The following is a 26105-nucleotide window of genomic DNA, read 5'->3' on the forward strand; positions in this document are numbered from 1 at the left end:
CCCCTGGCTTCAGTTTATTTCCCATTAAATGGGGATAATCACTTCCTCATGGGATTCTAGGAGGGATTAAATGAGGACTCAGTGTAGGAAAAGTACCTAATATTATAATTCCTTTCCCAATCCCTAAGGTATTTGGATTTTGGTCTAAGAGCATTTAGGAACTCACTTAATAATGTTAAGGGTAATATGATTAGCTATATTTAGAAAAATCACTGTTTAAAAAATAAAACATTTAGTCAGTAATGTGGAGAGGACAGAAGGAGGAAGAGGGCAGGCTGGCGCCCCAGGGAAGAGTTATTTGACAGCTTCTTGCAAGACTTGAGGTAAAAGATAGTAAGATCTGAGATAGTGGGATGGGAAAAAAAAGGGGGATACATACATTCGAGAAGTTAGGAGGTAGATCAGACAAGCTTTGGAGATCAGAGTCAGCTTTGACATTCATCTTTCTTTCACAGCCCCATCTGCTCCAATAGCAGGTCTTACCTTCTCTACTGCAAACTAACCAGATCCTCTCGCCTCCCGAAACTATGCTGCTACTGCTACCACCTACACTGTTCAGTCCCTAGTCTTGGACTATTGCAAAAGCCTTCTAGTGATCTTCCTGCTTCCAACCACAATTCATTCTCTAAAGAGCAGCTAGAATGTTATTTAGGAATGTAAAACAAATTTCATCCACTCCCCACCTTAAAATGCTCTAGTGGGCTCCTACCACACTGAATAAAATAGTATCATTTAACCCAGCCCTCAGTTCTGGCTGACTTCCTCTCCCACTTCACTGCCGATTCCCCTCCCTCACTGTGCTCCAGCCTTTCCGTTTTCTACCAGCTAAGTTCAGGCCCATCATAGAATGACTACAACTAACTAGCTGTGTCCTCTGCCTGGAATGCCCTCCCTGCTCTCCCATTTACCCACCCCCACCTCCTCCTTCTCCTGCCTCTCCCCCAAAGCCCCTCCATATTTCCTGGCTGGCTCTTAATTCACATCTGCCAAGAAGACTTTCCTTCCTACTTCTGTTTTATACCTAGTACTTATCACCACCTGCTCTTTACTCTTGTTCATGTATTGATTGATGACTGCATTGTCTAACGCTCCCTATTGAAATGTTACCTCTCCAAGAGCAGAAATTGTTTTTTCCCTTGTGCCTGGCTTGTAATATACATGCAATAAAGATTTTGAATGAATGAAACAAAATTATGCGGGGGTGGAGGAGATATTTTCAAAAATGTCTCTGGAGATCCCACCCCAGCAATTATTGCTTTCATAATACTTTGAACTCTTGGTCAGTACTTAGGGTGTATTTCATTACATTATCTTTTTTGTGCCTTCCCCATTCCTTTTCAGGATAGGAACAATTCTTTTTATTTATCTTTGCGTTCCCAACATGTTGCTCAATATCTGTCACATGGTAAGTGCTCAACCAGTATTTGTAAAATGAATGAATGAATGAATGAATGTGTGCTTGAAAAGCAGGTTCTACAGAAAATAATCTTGCAGAGTGATCTGATTATAAATTCCTAAATGGTCAGGTCATGGTGTGTAACCATGCCCTAGGCATACAACTTTTTTAGTAAAAGATTTATCTTTGCCTTAAGCAAGCCTTGTCCATTATTTCTGTGCATCTACATTAACACACCTTTGAAAAAACCACCCCCAAGAGAGCAAATAATCTTGTTAACTATCCTATAATCCAATCCTGCCCCTCTGTACCTGGCTATAAATCAGTAGGCAAGTTTTTTTCCTCAGCTGTTTCCTTTTCTACTTACCAAGGAATTTTCCTAGCTTTTTACTAACCTGCCTCACAAGGATGGCTATAATCAGCTTAAATGTTAAAAACACACATTGCTGTGTCCCTCCTTAGACCTAATGTATTGGACTCTCTGGAGCTGAGGTCAGGAAACATACAATTTTTTTTTTTTTTTTTTTTTACTCTTCAGATGATTTTGAAGGAAACTAGAATGTGACCACAAAATATGCCTTTTTGACATAAAAATTATTTTAAGCTCAAGGCAATTAAGAAGCAGTAAAGTCAAGGAAAAACTCCTTCCTTTTCTACCTAAAAGAAGGAAATATGTCCTCCTTTCACAAGAGACAGATTCTCATCACCCCTGAACCAACAGCAGAGCAATCTGGATGCAAGCAGGCCTCGTTAAACTGACCCGTATCTCTCTCTCGTTAAAGAAGAGAAGGACGACCTCACCTTGGGCAGATTGCCCTCAGCCCAAACACCTTTGTCTTGCCAACTCTTCACAAATATATAGTTGTTTTGTAAGGTATAAAAGCTCCTTGCTCTGGTCACTTCCTCATGTCTTCATTTTCTTATGAAGGCTCCCATGCATATGTAAAAATTCATTAAAAATCTTATGCTCCTCTTTTAGTTTGTCAGTTTAATTTTCACACTGAGCAAGGGCTCTAGGAGGGACAGGAAAAACTTGTTCGTTCACCACAATTCTCAAGCACACAAACATTTAACACTCCTACTACGCTATTTTTAATTTTTTAATAGCTATGTCAATATAAAAAATGTCCAAACCTGTAGAGAATTTTTACAAGAGTTTATTTGAGCCAAACTGATGACATATGCTAAAGAGCAAGATTCCAAATGCTCCCCAGAATAACAGTTTTACAGCTTCTTTTATGCATTTGAAACAAAGGAGGAAAGGTAAGGAAGACTGGAGTTAACAAGATGATGTGCTCTCTTGAGAACTAATACCCCCTTAAGAGGTATTACTTCTGGCATTTCAAGGGTATGTTAACCTAGTTGCACGAGAACCATGGGCACAAAAAAAAAAAAAAGAAAACCAGAAAAAAGAAAACAAATGGACAGGGCTAGTTTAAAACCCTTCACTAAAGAAGTTATAGGCCTGGGGCATTGAAACTGGAAAAATCAGTATCGTGCTGTCCAGTCACTACCAGCACCAGTAGATAGAGAAAAAAGTTTAATCTTTATGGGTGCTTTATTCAGATGGCTGGTGATCTAAGACAATGGATCATGTACCCTAAAAAAACCATCTTAACATCTCATCTCAAGATGACCCTTTATATAAGGAGAAGAAAAAGGTAGGTATGGGGTTTTGAAATCCAGGAAAAGAGGAGGGAAGGGGTTTGGAATTCAGGGAAAAGGTTAATCAGATAAAGGCTGCAGTCTGGCAATTTTCCCAGCATTCCTCCTTCTGCTGACTGGTGATTCTTTATCTGCATTCTGGTCTGCAGACATTCCTCCCTGAAACACAGGGCCCAGGCACCATCTAGCCCTGATCAGTGTGACTTGGTGGGTTGGGCATCATCCCAAAAAGTGAAATGTCGCAAGTTCAATTCCCAGTCAGGGCACATGCCTGGGTTGCAGGCCAGGTCCCCTCTTGAGGGGCATACAAAGGACAATCGATCAATGTATGTCTCACACATCAATGTTTCTCTCCCTCCTTTTCTCCCTCCCTTCTTCTCTCTCTAAAAATAACTAAATAAAATCTTTTAAAAAGAAAGAAAAAACAATGACTGAGATATCATCTTGATCACTTGTAGTCTTCCTGGGGCACAAAGGTTGAGTTGCTTATGGCCCCCTGGAGTCAGAGTAGGTCAGGTCATACATTCCAGTTCAGGGAACAACAGCTTTCTATGTGCATTAATCACTAAGCCCATTAACTTTAAGCTAAAGCTAAAAACAATTTTACCTCTTGAGTCCCCTTATCAGCATGACTACCCAGCATGACCTGCCCAGTTCCAATTTATCATCCAATTTATCCAGATCCAATTATCATCAGATCACCCTGTGAGGTTACTTTCTACAGAACCCCTTTTTTCCCATCCATAGCTAATACCATCACAATGCAAAAAATTCTAAAAGTGCAATAGTATTTTGGCCGTTTGCTACATGTAATGATAGAATCCTTACTAATTAATAAGAGAATAGAAACAGGCCAATAGAAAAGTGTGCAAGAGATATGAATAAGCATTCAGGATTGCCAACAAGCATATGAAAATATGCTCTATCTTGATTAAATGAATATTGATATTAAGTTCTCTCATATATACCCCAAGAATTCTTGCACTTGTGCACCAAAACATTCAAGAGTGTTCTTAGAAGTGTTGTTCATGACATAAAGAACTGAAAAAATTCAAATGTTTATCAAGAAAAGATTGAATAAAATAATGGTAAGTTGATACAATGGAATAGTACACAACAATGAAATTAAGTGAACCTTAGTTAGAAGCTTCAAGATGAATGAATCTTAGAAAATAATGTTAGGGGGTGTAAGGGAAAGAAATAATTTTCTTTCAACCCTTCTGAATTGTTGGCTGAGAACCCTCTGTAACAACAGACAGATTAACAAGAGAAAAACAGACAAAATTTAGTAACATATTTATCTCCCAGATATATGGGAGAAACCCAGGGGAATTAAATACTTCTCCCAGAAATAGTCTAAGAACCACCTTAAATACCATCTTAAGTTAAAGACAAAAGAAAAATGTTGGGGAAAGGAGGCCAGTTATGGGAGGGTAACCAGGAAAAGTATGGTAAGCATGGGTACATTTTTATGCAGATTTAAGCCAGTGATTTCTCCATTAATAAGAGTTTCTAAAGATTTAGAGTCATTCCTCTCTTGGGTACAGAGAGATAGATACCTTTGCAAGTGGCGATTTCCCTAATACAGTTAGTCATGTGCCACAATCAGGATACATTCTGAGAAATATGTCTTTAGGCAATTTCATCATTGTGCAAATATCACAGAATACACTTACAAAGCCTAAATGTTATAGCCTACTTTTGTAATTGTACGTGCTATATAGTAGGTTTGTTTATACCAGCATCATCACAAACACATGAATAATGTGTTATGCTATGACTTTAGACTTTATGATGGTTACAACATGTCAATCTAAGAAATGTTCAAACTTACGGAGAATTTTTATAGGAATTTATCTGAGCCGAACTGACAACATATGCCAGGGAGCAAGGTCTCAAATGATCCCAAGAATAACTGTTTTGCAGCTTCTTTTATGCATTTGAAATTAAAGAAGGAACATAAGGAAGATTATATGGAGGTGGGGGAAAGCAAAGCAGGGATTGGGTTACAGGATATTTAATAAGATTATGTGCTCTCTTGAGAGTGGCTCATTTCAAATGTGTGTTAACCTAGATGCACAGAAACAATGGATAGGGCTTGCTTAAGGCAAGTGGTTACCCACCAGGATGTGTCCAGTTAGGAACATATGATCAGATCACCATGTGAGGTTACTTTCCATAGAACCCCTTTTTTCATCAACAAATATAAGTAGGCAATGGGAATTTTCAGCTCCATTATAATCTTATGGGACGATTGTTTTATATTCAGCTGATCATTGACTGAAATGTCATTATTTGACACGCGAATATAAATGTAAATGTTTGTTACAAAAGGGTAATTTCTACTCTGCTTTTAGAGCTTTTCCTGTTTCTTAAAAATAGTCAGCCCAAAGAGGTGACATATTCTGCTACACTTTGGGAAGGAAAAGCGAATTAACAAATAGCAAAAGAATATGTACAGTATCATACCATACTTACAAAGTTTATAAATAAACAAGATAAAAGAATATATTATCTAAGTGAGGCAGGAGATAGAATAGTGATAAGGAAGTCCTGAGACACTGCAGCTGCCAAGTCAGCATCCTGATTCCCAAGAATCACCTCATGACACCTGGCAAGGAGCCACACTTGCTCACCAGAGCTTCAGCTTACCTCATTACCCTAAATTAGCATTGCAGTTCCCCCGCTGTGTGGGAAATCAAGAAGAATTATGGAACCCAATGAGGTCTGCACACTTTTGGCTGACCATTCTCTGGTCAGAGGTGGCCTGTTCCCATATATCAGCAAGTATACTTTTGTTAATAAATCTGACTCGATTCACTTCTGGCTTCACTTAACTCTGTGTAGCCTGTTCAATTCTTTGTTCATGACCACTAAGAGCCTGGACCCTGTCTCCATCTGCAACATTAGGGTACATATGTATGTCATAAATCCATAAAGGAAGGCAAAAAAAAATAACCCTCTAGCAAATTTCTGACAAGGATTACCTTAAGGAATGGGGTGGGGTGAGAGGCAAGGTAATGGAATAAAGAGATTTCCTTTATGGTTGGTGGAAATCAGGCTCTTCCACGGGATCACGAGGAAAGCATTCCAAGGACCCACACACAGGAGACTGTGATGTGGCAACAAGATTTATTCAGGGGGAAATCTGCCCCTGGGTTTCCAATGTCTCATCTCCTTCCATCCCACTGTGGAAAAATCCAACCGTGTCCTCAGCAAGGCCAAAACAAAAGCCAATGTCCAGAGACCCTGCTTCATATTAAAGCTTAGTCCTTTGAAGTCCTCACAGTCGACTGCAGTCCCCAGTAGTTGCTACACCCACATGGTTGTGTGCTCCTGGGCAGGAGAGAATGGGCAAACACACGTGACAGGTACAGGTCACTAAGCAAGAGAGCGGGGGAGAGAAAGAGAGATTGTTTTTTTTTCCCCCGGGGATTATATTAGCTCGGGTTTGGGATAGATCGGGTGCTATTTCAAAATGACCAATCAATTTCCTAAGTTTTCACAGGCTTTTGATAGGGTCACACCCCCTAATCAGACTGACAGGCTTCTATGGTCAACACCTCCTCTTGTGCCCTCCAACAATCTGGTACTGGAGGGAGAAGGGAGGAATGTTAATCCCCTTGGCAGAGCAATGCTACAACCCCCTGGGGTGTGAAGTTGTAGCTTCCTGGTGAAGCAAACAGACTCACACTCGCCAGTTTATTGAATTCAATGTCTAACTTCCTTTGCCCTCTTTCTTATTAATAACTTACTATCATACCTACAATAACATATAGGGAATATTAAGAGTATCCTAATGTTGAGTAATTGGCTCATAAGTATTTATTTTGTACTACATCTCATAACTTAACACATACATTATATTTATTCTTTTAGAGGTATAAAATATTTCATTATTTTCAAATGGGAATAAAGGATTGAAATGATTTAGGGTAGAAAGCATATCTGCCCTAGTCTCCAGAGGACACCACAGGGTATTTCTAGTAAATCTTTCCAGAGATATTCTACATATTCAAGGGTGGGCAAAAGTAGGTTAATTAATAGTAACAGTAATAATAATAATAATACCAGAATAAACTCCATGTTTCACAAACTCACAACTGTGAATCTACTTTTGCCTACCCTTGTATACAGTTACAGATGTGTATACAGTTGACCCTTGAACAAGTAGGGGTTAGGAGTACCACCCATCCCACCACAGCCAAAATATGAATATAACTTTTGACTCCCCCAAAACTTAACTACTATTGTCCCCCAGTATCAACATGTGATTGGCTCCAGAATCTCCCCCTACCATCCTTGGATCCAAGTGCCTTATATAAAATTGCATGGAACAAAGCATACATTTGGCCCTTAGCATCTGTGGATTCCCAAACAGGGATCAAAATTACTACATTCTATCAGTGGTTGATTGAATCTACAGAGGCAAAACTTGGGGATTCAAAGGGCTCACTGTATATTTATTGAAAAAAAATCATATATTAAGTGGATCCACATAGTTCAAACCCATGCTATTCAAGAGTCAACTTTGCATACCTTTTTATGCCCATAAAACACAGAACATCCTGCATTCCACTTTAGATTGCAACATTAGAGTGTATTAGACCGTCTCATTCTATATCCATCTCATTTTCCTACTGAGTTGTTGAACTTTTCCTCATTTATTTGTAGGAGCCCCTTTTAATTTTTTTAAATAGCTCTTTTTCATATTCAAATACATTTTCCTCAGTTTCCCTTTTATCTCTAGATTTTGTTTATTTTTCCATGTAAAAATTATAAGTTTTAATATTGCAAATTTATCAAACTTTTTGTGGATTTTTTACTGGTTTCCTTCATGCTTACAAAGGTCCTTTCCATTCTAAAAATGTTTAACATCCCAACATTTTCTACTGACTTTTAACGGATTCCTTTTTAATATTTAATATTTTTATCCTCCTGCAATTTCTTCTGATATATAAAGTGAAATTGGGATACCATTTCTTTTTCTAGATGGCCATTTTTTTCCTAACAGTAGGCACTCAGTAAGCCATATTTTCTCCAGTGATTTGATATGCCATGTTTTTCATGTAGTAAATTCTGGTGAATCTATGCTTTCTCATCTGCTGGACCTCATCTGTTGTCAAAGGCAACCCATAGCTTTGGAGCAGAGCAAAGAAAACCTGACCATTTTATCCCTTATTTTATCCCTCAATGGCATTGCCAAGACAGCTAGTTACAACTAGCTAGTTGCTAAAACAGCTAGTTAAAAGTGCTTACTTTTAAAAAGTGTTTATAAATGTTAATGAAAAGGCCACCTAGAGATATTCCAACCTTCTTCAGGTCCAGTTCATGGTGATTGGAAAACCCTTCCCAGGCCGGGTTTCAGTAACGCCCAGCACAGCCTGATGCTGGATTAATAACGCACATCCACTCCAGACAACCACTTTACTGGGGTTTGCCAGCATCGTTAGCATTTTCATGTATTAATGGGAATTTTGATCTCAGCCCTATGAGAACAGGACTTCTCCAAGCAAAGAACTCTGCTTTGAACCAGGTGCAAGAGAAATGTCTTCTTCTTCTCTTGTCGTGTGACTTAACCTCAGGACTCTTTTCAGAGTTTCTTGGCAAATTTTGCTTTTGGTTAAATCCTGTCACAATTATTATTAAACTATCATTCTCTCCTGCCAAAGAATGTGAAAAACCTTGAGAATTCAAAGCATGAATGTTAGGCATTCTTACTTCGTATCGCCAACTCCACCATGCAGTTAGGGGTTGTGTATAAGGGGATGTGCCAGGAGCTATGGAGACAACTTACAGACAAAGATGGCCTTGTACTGTTCCTCAGATGTGTTCTATTGCACTGGGTAATCAAATAATAATAGTACAAGTCATAACATGATCATAACCATTCATGCAGGAGTGAGGCAAAGTTTGTATGAACTACAGCATGTCTTTCTGGCTCTCCCTTATCTCACCTAAAAACCATATTTATATTGTCGATGAGAGGAATGGATGAAACATCTCTGCAGAGAGTATGCCACAGTGCCTGATGCACTGCGAGCCCTCAGTAACGTGAACCATTCCGATCATGATAAAGTGCTACAGGAATAGGGGCCCATTCATTATGTCTTGGGACTTCAGGAGAAATAAATTTCACAAAATTGGTGACTTATAATTCAGGTAAAGGCAACAATTTGGAGGTGCCTGAGGAGCGCACCGTGTTCCAAGGTCAATCGGCAAAGGCAGGACAGAACCAGAGAGGCCCATGAAGAACACAGTTAGTCACTCTGCCTGATTCCATGACTAAGGCGTCAGCTCCCGGATCCAACCAGAGAGCGAGGCGGCCAGCCTTGCTGAGTAAGGCATTCCCTCCGGTATCTAATGTAACCTTTTCCTTCTGACACTTTACCCCTTGCATTTGAAATAGGAGCCTCTCCAGGGCTCTTCCAGCCACTCCCTCACCTTCCCAGGGGCATGATGCTAACGAGCTTCTCATTAGAAGCCCATTTACCACCTTTCCATTTTTTCAATAAATATTAATATCCTCCTCCAGTCTGACATAACAAACAAATCACTTGCCATCTTGTTCTTCCAGCCACACAAATTCTACTCTGCTTGCTCTCCGAGTGACAGAGGTTAATAAAATACAATAAAAGTATACTTTAATTATGCTGTCAGAATGCACATTTTCTAAGGTATTTATCAGGCTTACCAGGGTGGAAGAAAACCAACATGGGGGAAAATGACATTTTCAAAGATTTAAAGATGCATAAATTCATTTTTAATAAGAAATAGATGTACCATAACTAATTAAAATGAAAGTCTTCTGGCAACCACAGTCCTAACTAAAACCTGCCAGCAATGTCAAGTTTTAGGGTTTTTTTAAATTGATTTTAGAGAGAGAGGAAGGGAGAGAAAGAGAAAAAAGTGGGGGCAGGTGGGCAGGAAGGAGAGAGAAACATCAATTTGTTGTATGCATTTGTCGGCTGATTCTTGTGTGTACCCTGACCAGGGATTGAAACTGCAACCTTGGCATATTAGAACGATGCTCTTACCAACTGAGCTACCCAGCCAGGACAGCAAAGGCAAGTTTAAAGTAAAGGGTGACATGGGCAAAAATAAAGATAAATGGAGACCACTAGGGGAAAATAAGGATCTGACCTCACCTATACCCAGGCAAGCCAGGACCAGTATGTAGAATTTATTGTGTTTGCATAACCTAACCAAAAGCAAAAGGTGGCTCTCGAAGCACATTGCTCAGAAGAAATGGGTTCAGTTAGTCTATTCCCAATGGATAGCCAGAGTGATACTTGTAAAATGTAAATCAAATGGTGTCATGTCCTACAGGACCCTCCACAGTCCCTCTTCATCTTTTTGGACTCATCTTCAATCCCCTTTCCACAACTTTTCTACCTTAGACATCAAGCCTTCATGTTCCTGCCATAGGGCATTCTTTTCTAGCTTATCTCAGTCCCCTGACCACACTTCTGCCAGACACTTGCTTGCACGGTTCTCAGCGAGGCTGAGCACTGAACGCTCAATGAGGCTGAGTGAAGTCTGAAATGAGCCCTCCTGCCCTTTCGTTACTGAACAAAAGCAGGGGTTCGGCTGCCTGCCACCACAAAAGCCAAACGCATAGGGCAGATGGTAATGAACAAGGAAAGAGGTTTTAGTCAGGTGCTCAGCAATCTGGGAGAATGGCAGACTTTGTCTCAAAGCCCAACTCCTCAGCAAGACCCAGACAAAAGGCAGTGTCCCGAGTCCCTGCTCCAGTGTAAAGGACAGCCGTAGGAAGCCGACAGGCGGCTGCTAAGCTGTCACCCAGGTATCTTAGTTTGTTCCCGGTTGCTGTTCATTTCAGGCTCCCTCTTGGAGTCCGCAGGTGGAGCCCATGCAGCCGTGGGCCATGCAGCTGCTAGGGCCACAAGGTCTCACAAGTGCACTGGCCAGTGTGTCACCAGGCGGACAAGAGAAAGCGAGAGAGGCCCCCTCCAGGAGGCCATGGGCCACGTGGCTGCTGAAGCCACATGGCCCATGGAGAGAACAAGCCAGTGCACGAGCAAACAGAGCCATGAGCCAGACAGCACTACAAGCAACAGAGATAGTTTCTTTGTTCACCTGGAATTATAGTAGCCTAGGTATGGGACAGATCAGGTACTTTCTCAAAATGACAAACAACTTCCCAAACTTTTGTGCACTTCAGGTGGGTCCACCTCCCAACCAGTCCCTTCTTCCCCCAGGCTAGACTGACAGGCCTTTGTGCTCCAGCACCTTCCCCTGCACCATTTTGACTTCTATGGCACATGTACCTGCCTTCCCCTGGTCCCGCCCCCAATCTGGTAAGGGGGTTAGGGGAGAGCTTTTTCCTATCCAGTTAACTATCTTGCTAGTTTTACACACACTCAGGCCCTATCCACTGATATTTCTAACTTTCCACACGTTCCGTGTAAGAACTTCCCTTTGCTGTGTCCCCAGCTGATGAGGGGAGACTCCCTGGACTCCAACCGACCATCCTATGGTAACAATATTGCACCCCGATGTCCCTTACTCTGCTCAAGTTTTTCCTTTTTTCCATAGCACTTAAGACTTTCTACCATAATATAATTATGGTACTTAATTAACATACTTCTTCTAGTTGTTGTTTCTTTTCTACCTGTACCTCTTAGAATGTAAGAATGGAAAGACAGGAATCTTTGTTGTTCATTAGTTTACCCCCAGAATAGTGCATAGCACATGGTTGGTGCTCAATAAATATGGATGAATAGATGTCTTAGATATTTAAATCAGTTAAAGTGTTGCTATTTCTTGGTTTCTGAATAAGAAACAAATTATAACACTCGTGTGTTTTTATCACAGTTCAAAACTATAGTTCAAAATGTTTTAAAAGTCTTACATCCATGTCTCCAAATTTGGGGTATAAAGGGAGAAGATAAATGCGGTATTTCTTATCTCTTATTTGTTAAAAAGAGAAGTCAAGAAGTTTGCATATAGCATTCTTTGAGGCCAATAGAGGGCTATTTTGCCCTGGCTTTTCACTCACATCTGTCAATAGCTTCTATAAAGAAAAAGTATGTTTCTAAGACAGTTGGGAAATTTCTGCATGTCTGTTTATTAGGGAGAAAAAAATCCCTTTGGACAACTACACAGACTGAATTCATTTCATTTGTTTTTTTCTTTTTTAAGTGCACTCTCCCTCCCAGAAGCACACCCATGCCTTTCCCTTCCCCCTCAGCTTCTCTTGCATGTGTGCATCTCTTAAGCTCTAGGAGGCCACCAGGGGAGCAACGGGCAGTGGCAGCTCATCCTGGGCTTATTCCCTAAACCTGTCCTCAAGGCTCCCTTTTTTCTGACTTCCCAGTGAGCTAACAGCCCCACCTGGGCTCATTTATCTCCCATAATGTTTCTAGACAGTCAAAGTAGCCCTGCCTGGGCTCTCCTGCTACTGCTTCTACCCTAGCCCTTCCTTGTTTCACTGTCCCCAGCTTCAAGAAATGTATTCTCAATAGCAAAAAGAAAAGTCATCCTCCATAAATGTTACAAGAATACTATAATGCATGCGTATATGCCCTTCATCTAGATTTGCCAATTGTTAAAATTTTGCTACGTTTACTTTTCTCTCTCATAATTCTTCATTTGGGAATTTATCGTGGACATCACAACTTCACCTCTAAATTCTAAGCATGTTTTAGAATCCATTGCAATGAGCTTAAAGGGACAGCGAAATCAACAGCAAAATCACTTGACCTTCTTTGAATTTACTGTCAATGAAAAGTTGATACCAAAGTGAACAGTGTAGAAAGCTGCAGAAAGCTGCAACTAAAAAGGAACTAAAGAATGATCAGGCCCATCACTTTCATAGGCAAAGGAAAAAGGCCCTAAAGTCAAGGGTATCCCCCATCTCATTGTGAGAGACTAAAGTCAGTCTACAGGCAGCGAGACATGGAGGGAGCAGCCCAGGAGGTGGAGAGAATGCAATTTGCACATGATCAGCCTCTGGGCAGGTTAAACAGGGCATAGAATTCATTGTAGACACAATTGATTACACAGGCTGTGTGCTTTTGTGTACTTGAGGAACAGGGCCGCTGGGTTTGGAGGTCATAGAAGGAAAAGAAGTACCAGAAAGGTGAAGACCACACATATTTGGTGTGTGTGTTTATGTGTTTGTGTTGAATAGTTTGCAAATTAATTACAATTTAAGGTGGCAGAGTTTACAAAGGCTATGTTCTTACTTGTTTTTTCCAAGATGAAAATGAAGCACAGGCGATCAAAGTGAAGTCACTTAAATACACTTTTACTTAGGCAGCCAAGATTGAGGCAGGTTGGCAGAAATCAGGGGCAAGAAGTCATCACTTTTTACCAGAAAGGCCCTATTCCTGTGGTCTCTTGGCAATCAACACCAGAGTGCCACAAATGGAGTTTCATTGGTAAATTAGTAGGCTTATTAATCAGCATAAGAGTTGTGAAAAGTGAATTCTTATTGAAGGATATTAATAGTATTCATGATATGCAAATTTGCATAAATATTCCAGGGCCCCTACCCAGTCAAACGCTGCCCAAACAGAATAAAAGAATTCAGTAATGTCTGTTGCCTACAGTCTTGGGGATCATGACCTGGGCTGAGTCCTAAGCGATCTGTCCCATCATGATGTCAAATTGTTTTTGTTGCCTGATGCCAACCACCAGTCAAACAGAATCCTACCTCTAGAGCTTTTTCAAGTTCGGCACTATTATTATTTTGGCCCAGATAATTATTTTTTGTGGGACTGTCCTGTCTATTGTAGGATGTTTTAACAGAACCCATAGCCTCCACCCACTAGATACCAACAGCACCCAAACCCTTCTTTTGACAACCAAAAACATCTCCAGATATTACCAAATACTCCCCAGGGTACAAAATTAGTCTCTGGCATGGCTCTTCAATAGCGTTTCCCCTGATGATAAAGGTGTTCTAGATCAGCAAGGATCCCACACAGTAGCCTTTAGCCACATGTACTTTCTTGACCCTTGAAAAGTGGCTAATGTGTCTGAGGAAGTAAATTTTTAATTTTATTTGATTTAAATTAATTTAATTTTAAATCTCAATGGTCACCTGTAGCTAGACTACCTCATTGGACAACACAGGCCTAAAATATCATCATGTCTGCCTTCATAGAAGGTGACGGTCAGATTGCATAAGAAGAGGAGAGCTGAGACGTCATCAAGGTGCCCAGACAAATTGCATGGACTGTGTTTATGGCAGCTTGCTACCAAAGGTTTGTTCGTGGATTGAGAGAAGAAAAAAGCATCCAACCAGATGTCAAGTGTACAGCTCCTCCACTTTATTCACTTGTTTCCGTCTGGTCACACACACACACACACACACACACACACACACACACCCCCACACGCCACCCCACATAATCAGAAGTTTGCAGATAGTTCCTTACACACACACAAAGGGAACAGAAGGAGATGACCATAGACTTTTTTGAGATTGGTCAGCTCTTTTACTTAGAAATGAACCTAAATCTTGCTTTTCCCTAATATTCATAATTTTTTTTATTTCACATTTAATCTATTGTTTATTATTTAGGCTTGTAAAAAGGTTGTGCCCCAAAGCAATAAAACTATGACCTAGCCTCTCATCTTTCAACAAAATCATCTTTCAGTATATTTAAGTAATTACCCCAGACAAACATAGGTATCAAAACAATGCCTCAGACAAAGAGTCTGACTCCTCAACATAGGAAACTGATGAATAGATACATTTACAGCTGTCATTCTGGAACTTTGAAACAAGTAGTTCTAAAGCAGAGTGGGAGGGCAATACAACAGTGAATCCTGTCTAGACAAGCATTATGACAATCCTCATTTTGTGGATGAGACAAAGCTGAGGTTTAAAAAGGTTAAATGACTTGTCCAGGATCAGAAAAATCACATCTGTAGAATGGACTTGAACTTGGATTCTTTGACCTCAGACCTAGTGTTACTGTTTCTTCTGTTTTTAGGCATATGATGGAAACAAGGCTTTACCTTTATGATTTGGGGAGCAAGTGGTGTCCTTTCCTTGCATCCTTGATAACTCAACTGAAATCACAGCTAATCTCACAGAGCTTATCATAACATTTAATTATGACATCTTAGAAATGGCATTATCATAGCACCTCTGAAAGGACCACTTTGTTGATTTTATTATAATTAATCTGTGTAAAAGTAATTTTAAAATCTTGGATGGTGCTAGGTTTTAAACTTTGCGCCAAAGTTGCTTGTGGCATTTATTTAAAACACAGTGGAACATGGGTACCCCCAACCCCTCGTTTTAATTCAGAATGTCTGGGGTGGAGCCCAGTCATCTTTTTTTTTTTTTTTTAACTTTGTTAACAAAAACACAATTCCAATGCAGCCCAAAGTTTCTGAGCTATTATTTATATAACATATAGATGACTGAGAAAGCAGTAAGGTAGGAGAGTGAAGAGTCATTGATGCCAAAATAAAGTGCTTCAAAAAGCTGAATGGGGGTTTGAGAGACAGTGAAGAGATACAGAGAAGTGGTCACGAACTTGGCAACAGGGAGGTCTCAAGGGTTTTGACAAGAGCAGCTCCAGAAAAATGGAGGTTTCTGAAAGTGTTTGGCAAAGAGTGGAGGGGGAATGGGAAGTGTCTGAAGAGGCAGAGTGACACTAGACAGAAATGTTTTTTGAGAAGTTGAGCTGTGAAAAAAAGCAGAGAAATAGAGTTGAAAGAAAGAAATGGGGAGGTGTTGGGTCAGGGAGAATTTTCTTAATTTATTTCTATTTTATTTTTTAGTTACAATTGACATACAATTTTACATTAGTTTCAAGTGTACAACATAATGATTAGACATTTATATAACTTACAAAGTGATCACGCCAATAAGTCTAGTACCCATCTGACACTGTACATATTTATTACAGTATTACTGACTATATTCCTTATGGTGTATCTATATTCCATAGCTTTTTATAACTGCCAATTTGTATGTCTTAATCGGGTCAGGGAGAATTTGAGATTTTGTTTTCATTTTTATTTTTTATAGAAGTAAGGTACCAGAGGATTTGCTGAGATAGGGACTCACTAACAATGTAAACTACAAGAGGGCAGGGCCTTAGTGCTGTGTATAGCAAAGTGGTTAAGATCTAGGGCTCAACAGAAATAAACCCATGCCAGTACAGCCAGCTAGTATTTAGTATTAGGGAAAGTACAGTCTCTTCAATAAATGGTATTGGGAAACTGATTATTCACATGCAAAAGAATGAAACTGGACTCCTATTTTACAGTACTCACAAATATTAACTCAAAATGAATTAAAAGACTTAAATGTAAGACACAAAATTATAAAACTCCTAGAAGAAAACATAAGGAAAAACTCCCAGACATTGGTCTTGGCAATGACTTCATGGCTATGATACCAAAAGCACAAACAACAAAAGCAAAAATAAACAAATGGGACTACATCAAATTTAAAAATTTCTGTACAGCAAAAGAAACAATCAACAAAATGAAAATGATAGTTTTGTAAGTTCTTTATAAATTTTGAAAATGAACCCCTTATCAGATGTATCGGCAAATATGTTCTCCAATTTTATATGTTGTCTTTTTATTTTGTTGATGATTTCCTTCCCTGTGCAAAAACTTTTCAGTTTGATATAGTCCCATTTGTTTATTTTTGCTTTTGTTTCCCTTCCCTGGGGAGATACATCTGATAAAATATTGCTACAAGCAATATCTAAGATTTTGCTACCTATGTTTTCTTCTACAAGTTTTATGGTTTCAGGTCTAACATTTGATCCATTTTTAATTTATTCTTGTGTGTGGTATAAGAAAGTGGTCTAGTTTCATTTTTCTGCATGTATTTGTCAAATTGTCCCAACACCATTTATTGAATAAACTATCTTTAGCCCACAGTATGTACTTGTTTCCTCTGTCAAATATTAATTGACTAAAAAGGTCTGGGTTTATTTCTGGGCTCTCTATTCTGTTCCATTAATCTGTATGTCTGTTCTTATGCCAGTACCACACTGTTTTGATTACTATGGCCTTGTAGTATAGTTTTATATATGGTTGGGTGATTCCTCCAACTGTGTCCTTCTCTCTCAGGATTGCTGTTGCTATGCAGGCCCCTTTATGGTTCCATATAAATTTTTGAAATATTTGTTCTAGTTCTGTGAAATGCATCATTGGAACCTTGATAGAAATTGTGTTGAATCTATTGTTTTGGGTAGTATGGACATTTTAATGATGTTAATTCTTCCTACCCATGAACACAGTACATGCTTCCACTTACTTGTATCTTCTTCAATTTCTTTCTGTAGTGTCTTATAATTTTCCAAGTACAGTAAGCTTACAGCATCTGGTATTCCCAGGCAGTCCCCCATCTAAGTAATCAGGCCCAGCCCTGCTTAGCTTCCAAGATCAGATGAGATCAAGGACGTTCAGGGTGGTATGGCTGTACACTAAGTTTTACATGCTTTATTTTAGGTGTTTAAAAACATCGCTCAGAGAAGAGGGTCTAGTGACTTCACCAGACTGCCAAAGCGGTCAACAGCAAAAAAACGTAAATCACTCTTCATTTAAATGATAAGTCCTAAATTTCTTTCTTTAGCCCTGACTTTGTTCTAGCTCCAGCTTCATAAATTCAGTTGTCTCCTTTGCCCCTCCATGTGGGCCTCCGTAAACATCTCAGTATCAGGAACACAGAAACAGCTCTGGGGTTCCACCTTTGTTTGTTTCCCAGTCTCCTCAAACCTCCCTCTGCTTGCTAAAGCCCCAGTTCCAGGACCAAGTTAACGTATGGCACTTTCACTCACTTTGCATAGCAGTATCTGAAATTCTCTAGTCAATAAGCTTCAGTAACACAAAAAGTACAAATAAGCCAACTCTCTCTTGGAAAAAGAAAATTGATTCTAATAATTGAAGAAAAAAGCATAATAGGATTAGAATAGCTCAGATGTATGTGCCTCTGCAGCAAATTTCCAAACCAGAAATTTCCCTTAGTAGTTACTCAGGATTAATTTTTTTTCCAAGAGCTGTAAATTCAGAAGTTCATATTGTCTATCCTTTTGAGGTCTGCCCTCATGTAAGACAGATCAGGGCAGGGTGGAATGAAGTGGGGAATGAAATCAAACAGATGGCTTTTTTTAACTGAATTTGTTGGGGTGATGTTGGTTAATAATATTATATAGGTTTCAGGGGTACAATTCTATAATACGTCATCTGCACATTGTATTATGGGTTCACCACCCCAAGTCAAGTCTCCTTCCATCACCATTTATCCCCTCTTTACCCTCTCCGACCTCCTCCCCTTTCCTTCTGGTAATCACCATATTGTCTGTCTCAAACAGCTCCTTTAAAATGAGTTTATCCTCGCCCAGACAGTAAGAACTCATAAACATTCTCCAAAAATAAGGCATTCTCCTAGGCAGGTTGGGACTGAACCTGGCACCTGACCCTCCATCGCACCTTCCAGAGAAGAGAGGCATCAGTGAATGTAGAGACTATGTGTATCTCCCACAATGTGTACCGAGAACAGAATTTCCTTCCCTCCACTTCTTGCTATTTCACTTACAGTCAATGTACAAATAAAATATCATTTCCTCTCAAAGCAAAGATAGTAGAAATACATTTGGTTTATAAACTAAGTAAAGCAGGAAAAAAAAACCCTATTTTTCATCTTAAAAAATATGCATACATTTAAATAATCTGCACTTGCAGCGAGGTTAACCCAGTGCATACATAACGAGGGTTCTAATTGAAAGACAGATAAGGGCAGCAAGGAAACTTTTTTTTTTTAAAGGGAAGAAAAGAAAAAGTTTTACTGTATGGAAGGGTACGAGAACAGTTTTGTGCCTTGCTTCTTGGAATTCATGCTTCCTGAATGTAAATTACTAATTCTTCCTGGAACCATGGGTCATGTGGATGCAAGCAAAGGCTCTACAGTGCACAAGACGGTCCTCAACGAGAGGTGGACTGGTTAGAGGATGGGGTGGTCTGGGAATCAAGCAATGAGGAAAAAAATCAGTCCAGGGACTGTCCAAGTGAAAATGTCCTGAGGCAGAACAGAGCCTGAGGGTCTGGAAGGTTTGTAAACAAGGAAGAGAATTGAGCAAGACGAGGCAAGGGCCAGGCCTTCTGCCTTGTTCCTTTACTAACAGAGAAGTATGGTGAACAGTATCTCAGTACCTGCAGTCCTCAGAAGAGGAAGCTTACAAGACAATCTTCTTTTCTTTTCTTCTCTTTTCTTTTATTTTAGTAATTAAAATTTGAATTGAGTGAAGGAATAAATGGAAGTTACCTGGAAAGGTCAGTTTTGATAAGTTTTGAATCATGCTAATGAACGCTAGCAACTCAAATGATAAGTAACAAACTAAAGTTAACAGGAAACTCAGAAACTAAGGTTTTTCTTCCTTAATTTTACATAGTTTTGGGTATTTGTGATTGTGATTGTTGCATTGCATATGTAGGACATGGTCATTTTCTGCTTGAAAATTGTTTGTAACTTAGATGGAATAAAATAAAGTGCCAATATTTCCCAATGTGCCCAAATATACTACAACTTCCAGATGTTGTATCACCTGGTTTAAAAGCCCTGGCACTATGTCAAGCTTCCACCAGTATGTGAAATACTTGGGTAGAGATGGGTGAAGTTGAAAATGTGAGTTCAAGACATGGTTTAAACATTTCCTTTTAGACTTAAAGCAGATTTCAAGACCAACTTACTGATAATTGGCATCTCTACAACTCTGAGCCACATAGCACAACCTAGCGATGGCAAATCTTACCTTTTTTATGGGTATGTGGGAGAAAACCTTTTATGCCAAAAACCTTAAACCCCATCAGGAGCAGAACTGTTGTTATTGTTGTTAATAAATCCATCCCGACTCTGAACTGAAATAATAAAATTTGTACAGAATCTGTATTTAACTACATGGAGGAAATATATGAGATAATATATAGTTCCAGAGACTTTAGAAAGTATAAAATAGTGAGTGGCTTGGCCAGGTTGGGCGCTGAGCATTTGGGGTATCCCGGGATCTTTCTGGTGGCCCCAAAGGGAACATCTACTTTCACAGAGGGAACATCCTGAGTATTGCACGGGTACAAACTCCATTTCACAAGAGAAGGTTGAAACTGGGCGAGCTCTCAGCCAGCATGGTAAAACAGTGCTCAGTATCAAGCTGCCGGCTGGCTTCTGAAGGGGTAGGTAAGGGGGCATTGGATTCCTCACATTCCTCAGCTTTGGAAATGCGAACCATGCATACAAGCATGAGATCCTCACCAATCTGCTCATCATGGTCCTGCTGAATGTCTGTCTCACTGAGGACCTCTGAGACCTGCCTGGCCCACCTACACTACAAATAGACCTTCACTGCTGACCTTGGCTCCCACTTTCAAAAACCAGTAAGCAAGGTCCTGGTCTACAAGGAAGCTGGGATTTCCCATTTGCACACCGTCTGCATGGCTTACGTCATGAAGACCCCGCAGGTGCACCTAGAGGAGGCCTTTGATGATATTAGGCAGGGGAGGAGTGTGATCTTGCCAAACTTTGGCCTTTTGGGCCAGTTCCTGCAACATGAATCTGAGAGCCTGCTTTCCAGGCCCACCCACAGATCCTGCCAAGCGGAGGCAGCCGGCTCTTCATTCATAGCCCCCTTGCAGACACTGAGCCTTGGTGCGCAGGACTCCTACTGCACATGAGCACTTGCCCTACCTCCATGCCCCAGCCAGTGCCAATCCATCCACAGTCTCAGAGCCAGAGCTCCACGGACATGGCCACGGCCACATCCTGCAAAAACTGAGGTGGGGAACCGGCCCAGGCCTAACAGCAACTGCAATTACGCGTTTTAAACTTGTGGGCGTTCCATACCTGTGCAACACTGTCTCAGTGGGGCAGTGAGTGGTCACCAGGCTTACAGATACATTTCAGACTGACTTTGGGGTAGGTTCTCGAAGGAAGGAAGGCCCGGCCCGTGAGAGCACAGCGAGGGCTGACTCCCGTACTTCCCGAACCCCAGCCCGTTCAGGCTGCGCAGTCCTGGCACGTCGGCCTTCGCCTTTTCACTTCGAGTGTAAGGCAACACACACTTGCAACCATAGGGAGGAAAGCCATTTCTAGACTTGGAGAAAGGCAATTACAAAGCCAATTTAGTTTGAAGGAAGCACATTTCCCACCTTTAAAAAAAAAAAAAATTAGCTTTGGCAATCTCAATACCTGTCTCTGCTTCAGGGCACAATTTGATCACTAACTCCTAAAGAAAGTAACCCTACAGGGTTTGTAGGGACACCATATATTTGCTGGTTTGGCCCCTTAATATGTTTTTGAGATTTCTGCCTTGGGTCCAATGGAGGCAGCTGGTTGGAGCAGCGACACACGGACACTTCTGGGTAGCCTCTTCACTGCGGGCTCCTTCTTGAACGTCAGCATGATTCTAATTCATATTTGAACCTTTCTCATTGGACCTCTCCTCACAGCAACTCTTGTGTCATTTGAAAAGAGTTCTTCAGACCATAGACCAAAACTCACCCCTTTGAGGTGGTGGCAGTGGGGGGCCAGGAGAAAGGGGCCCCTACTCTGTGTTCTGGAACGAAAACTCCTGATTTCCCCAGCTTGCAATCCTTCCCTGTGCTGTCTGTCTCCTGAGAGACTTGTTTTCTTCCCTGCCCCCAGGGGGTGTTTTCAAGCTGTTGACTTGTGGGACTTGCAGATTTCATAATGTAAGTACTACTTCTTTTGTCTGTAAGTTATTTCTCCAGGGGAAAAGGCAGTAATTTCTTCAAATCCATACAAATGAGAAGAAAAGCATTGCTATTGGTTGTTGTTGTTTCTTATAGTGCAAAAAAAAAAAAAAAAATAGTAAAAGGGAAAAATATATACTATATAAATTAACCATTTCACCCTCCACACATACATAACTGACAAAGGCTAAAATATACATTTGTATATATATGAATAATTCAGAAAACTTTACACTTTGATATAATTTCAAACTTATAGAAAAGTTGCAAGAATAAAAAACTTTCATAACTTAACTAGGCTCACCGTTAACATGTTGCCTCATTTGCTTTATTTATTCTCTCTCATACTCCTTTACATTTATGTGTCGTTGCTTTTTTCTGAACTATTTGCTTGGGAATAAATTGCAGACTGCATGCCCCTTTATTCCTCAATTCGCCAATGTCTAACTAAGGACATTCTCTTACATAACTGAGAAAAGAAAGGCTGCTTCAGCTTCTCTGACTTAATTAGTAACTAGGAGAAAACAATGAGCTTCCCTAACATATCTTACTAAGGTAAAAACTATGGGGATAGCCATGTAGATCTTTTACAGTTTCTTTTTTTTTAAACTTCTTTTATTGCATTTATTGGGGTGACATTGATTGTTAATATTATATAGGTTTCAGTTGTCCGATTTTTTAATACATCATCTGTATATTGTATTGTGTGTTCACCACCCTAGTCTTTTACAGAGTCAACACTAATAACTATAGAAATCAGTGCCTGTTCTTGCTACATCCTGATAAAAATTCACCTTAAGCAGGGGAGGGGGACAATTCAAATGTGTATTTGAAATAAAAAATGCTTTGGGATTTGTTTTTCTAACAAAATCACGTTTACAGTTAGATTTTGCTTTTTAACACTCCCCAATTAATACTGATATTTAATTCCATTCAATCTACTGTGCTAAAAACAATTATCTGGAAATAATTAAACTACAGCTTCAGAACAGCTTTTCAGACCCCAATAGACCCAGACTCCCTGACACCAGGGGGCACCGTGACTCAGCCTTTTCTTTCCTAAACATTCCTTCCATTGGCTGTAAAACTATTAATAGTTGAAATGTATGCACCCCAATTGAAACTTCTGACACACAGATGCACTTTTTGCTTACTCTTCTGCTTATATAAGCATCCCTGACTTTTCCAAAGATAGAGAGAGCACTGTTTAAAAATTTCTTGAAGCTCTACTCTCACGCTATAGCCCTCAGCAAGGCCTGAATAAAAATCTTTCTAATACTCTCAGAGATTCAGGTTCTTTAAATTGACATAACCATAGTACAATTATCAAGATGAGAAAATTTGATATTGAGACATTATGACCAAAATTTAAATTTGATCAATTGTCCCTACTTTGTTCTCTATAAGAATGGACCCACTCCGGGATGGTGTGTTACACTTATTTGTCACGTATCTTCGGTCTGTCTGCCTTCTTTGTCTTTTATGACCTTAACTATTTTGAAAATACAGGCCAGTTATGCTTTAAAATATCTCTTGTTTGGGCCTAATGTCTTTATTGTCAAATGCAGGTTGTGCGTTTTGGGCAGGAATACCACTGAAGTGGTATGTCCTCCTCAATGCATCATATCAAGAGGCACATAATATCTCTTTGTCTAACTCTTCCTTTTTTTAAGATTTTATTTACTTATTTTTAGAGAGGGGAAGAGAGGGAGAGAAACACCAATGTGTGGTTGCCTTTTGTGCACCTCCTACCGGGGACCTGGCCTGCAACACAAGCATGTGCCCTGACTGGGAATCAAACTGATGACCTTTTGGTTTGCAGGCCAGTGCTCAGTCCACTGAGCCGACACCAGCCAGGGCATCTTTGTCTAACTCTTGGTGACCATTTGGTTAAGGTGGTGTCTTGTAAAGTAGAAAGATCTTTAATTTTCTGATGATATTTCTATTTCCAAGGTGACAATTGAGCCACTGTATCTACTAAGGTACCATCTTTTAAGTGATAGCTCCATATATCAAGTTAATTCTTGTGCTGCAAAGAAAGTCTGAATTTTCATTAGTTCTAAAGGCTCTACTTATAGGTTTTGAATAAATAACATTTTTTTCATTAAAACATCTCTGTATATTACCATCATATTTGTATTTTAGTATCATGGTTGTATGTGCAATTTACTCTAATTTTAGGTCTCAATTTGTTTTTTGCAGGTATAATTGGAGAATGGAATGGGCAGGTCACTGTGTCTTTTAATCAACAATGTACAGTGGTTTCTAAAGTGATTTATTTATTTATTTATTTTTAAATTACAGTTGACATCAATATTATATTAGTTTCATGTGTACAGCAGAGTGGGTAGACATTTATATAATTTTCAAAGTGATCCCCCCCAATAAGTCTAATACCCAGCACTCTAAGTGTTCTCACTTACACAGTGACATGCTCTCAAAATGCTTGGAATCTTCCAATTTACTGTCTACAGTCAAGGGACAGGAAAATCAATGGGTTGTTGCATTTGAAAAGATTCAAGTGAGCCCTAGCTGTTGTGGCTCAGTGGATTGAGTACCAGCCTATAAACTGAAGTGTCATGAGTTTGATTCCCAGTCAGGGCACATGCCTGGGTTGAGGGCCAGGTCCCCATTTGGGGGCGTATAAAAGGCAGCTGATCAGTCACAACTGATCGATGTTTCTTTTGACATTGATGTTTCTCTCCCTCTCTTTCTCCCTCCCTTCCCCTCTCTGTGAAAATCAGTAAATAAAAGGTTCATGTGACAGTATCTACAAGAATGTCAGGCATTTGAGTCAAATTTGTGTGATTATAAATAACCATAAATGGCAGAATGAAGATTTTCCTTTTCTTCCAAGCATAAGTGTCCTCCATAACCTTAAACTAGACTGAGTCTTGAGTTCATTAAGGTTATACAGTCTGGTGGCAACAAGTGGTTTGTTCCGATAATTTTATCATGTAAGTTTCCCACAGTATCTGCTTTCAGTTACTCTGCATCTCTCTTGATCACTTCCCGTCTGAGTTTTTGCATTTGGTAACACAGTGACCACTCATTTGGGCAAATCACAATTATTGGGAAAGAACTGATAAAAATTCCAACATCTCCATTTATCAGAGAATCAATGAAGAATCAGTAAAGACCTAAAGCAAAAAGAAAGTGTGAATAAATGGGGAGGTAGGGGCCCAAGAACACCAGTGAATGAGAAGTCAGGAGTCAACTTTCTCATAGTGCCAATATGGTGGGGATTTATGGGAGAGACTGACTTGACCCCCAGTCCAGCAGGGGGTGCTATGCCTTCTTGTGTAAATGCAACATAACATTTGCTCAACCATAGGTGTACCTGGCTTCAGGTAGAAAGATGTACCTAAAACACATGCAAGTAACTTTCTAGAGATCATTTTACCTTTTTTTAAAGCAACAAATTTACTATACACCAGGCATCATTTTGTATGTTTTTAAGTATATTAACACAGTTATCATCTCAATGATAACGTAAAATGGGTACTGTTATTCCCATTTTGTAAATGAAGAATCTGAAGCCCAGAGAAACAGAAACTTGCCTGAATTCACATGGCTAGTAAGTCAGGGCTCAGGACAGAATTTCTGTGAAGGGGCAGTAAATGAATATTTTAGCCTTTGAGTCATACAGTCAGTCTCTTGCAACTAACCAGCCCTTATCTTTGTGAAGCAATAGCCACAAAAGGGACAATATATAAGTAAATGGTTATGCTCGTGTGTCAACAACATTTGATTTATGGACACTGAAATTTGAATTTCATGTAATTTGTGTGTGCCATGAACTATTTGTCATTTTGATTTTTTCAAGCATTTAAAAATATAAAACCCATTCTTAACTTTCAGGTTGCATACAAATGTCAGCAGTCTAGGTTTAGCTCTTGAGCCATAATTTGCTGCAGTAAGTGGTAAAGCCAGGACTTGAACCCAGGTAATGTGGTTTCAGGAGCTCTTTTTTTTTTTAATTCTAACCTGAGGATATGTTTTTTAATTGATTTTAGAGAGAGAGGAGGAGAGAGAGATATCTCTGTGAGAAAGAAACATCAATTGGTTGCCTCCCACTAGTGCCCAGACCAGGGATCGAACGCACAACCCAAGTATAACTGAAAATCAAACCTGCATCCTTTTGGTGTACAAGACAATGCTCCTACCAACTGCAACCCAGCCTGGGCTGGTTCCAGTAAGTTCTTAACCAGTGTGTGTGTGTGTGTGTGTGTGTGTGTAGGCTATTTCACGATAATAGTCATACCGTGCTCTTTTCTATAAAGATTCCTGAGTTTCATATAAACTCAGCAAAGTATATAGGAGAAACTAA

The 26105-nt window shown here is 39.8% G+C and overlaps 1 protein-coding gene and 2 pseudogenes across 1 annotated transcript in view; 2 read left to right on the forward strand and 1 right to left on the reverse strand.

The window, feature by feature from the left end:
- Positions 1 to 17381: 17381 nt before the first annotated feature.
- LOC129078507 (uncharacterized) lies at positions 17382 to 17497 on the reverse strand (annotated as a pseudogene).
- A 1448-nt stretch (positions 17498 to 18945) lies between these two features.
- LOC129078483 (dual specificity protein phosphatase 5-like) lies at positions 18946 to 20838 on the forward strand (annotated as a pseudogene).
- A 4103-nt stretch (positions 20839 to 24941) lies between these two features.
- SLC28A3 (solute carrier family 28 member 3) overlaps positions 24942 to 26105 on the forward strand; it is a 54762-nt gene continuing 53598 nt past the window's right edge. Inside the window, exon 1 of the mRNA XM_054583302.1 lies at positions 24942 to 24949. Within this exon, the coding sequence (XP_054439277.1) occupies positions 24942 to 24949 (8 nt within the window). The remainder of the gene's footprint in view (positions 24950 to 26105) is intronic.

The sequence above is a fragment of the Pteronotus mesoamericanus genome, unplaced genomic scaffold, assembly GCF_021234165.1.
Source record: "Pteronotus mesoamericanus isolate MK-2021 breed Mesoamerican mustached bat unplaced genomic scaffold, CSHL_Meso_final contig_73, whole genome shotgun sequence".
Taxonomy (NCBI): Eukaryota; Metazoa; Chordata; class Mammalia; order Chiroptera; family Mormoopidae; genus Pteronotus; species Pteronotus mesoamericanus.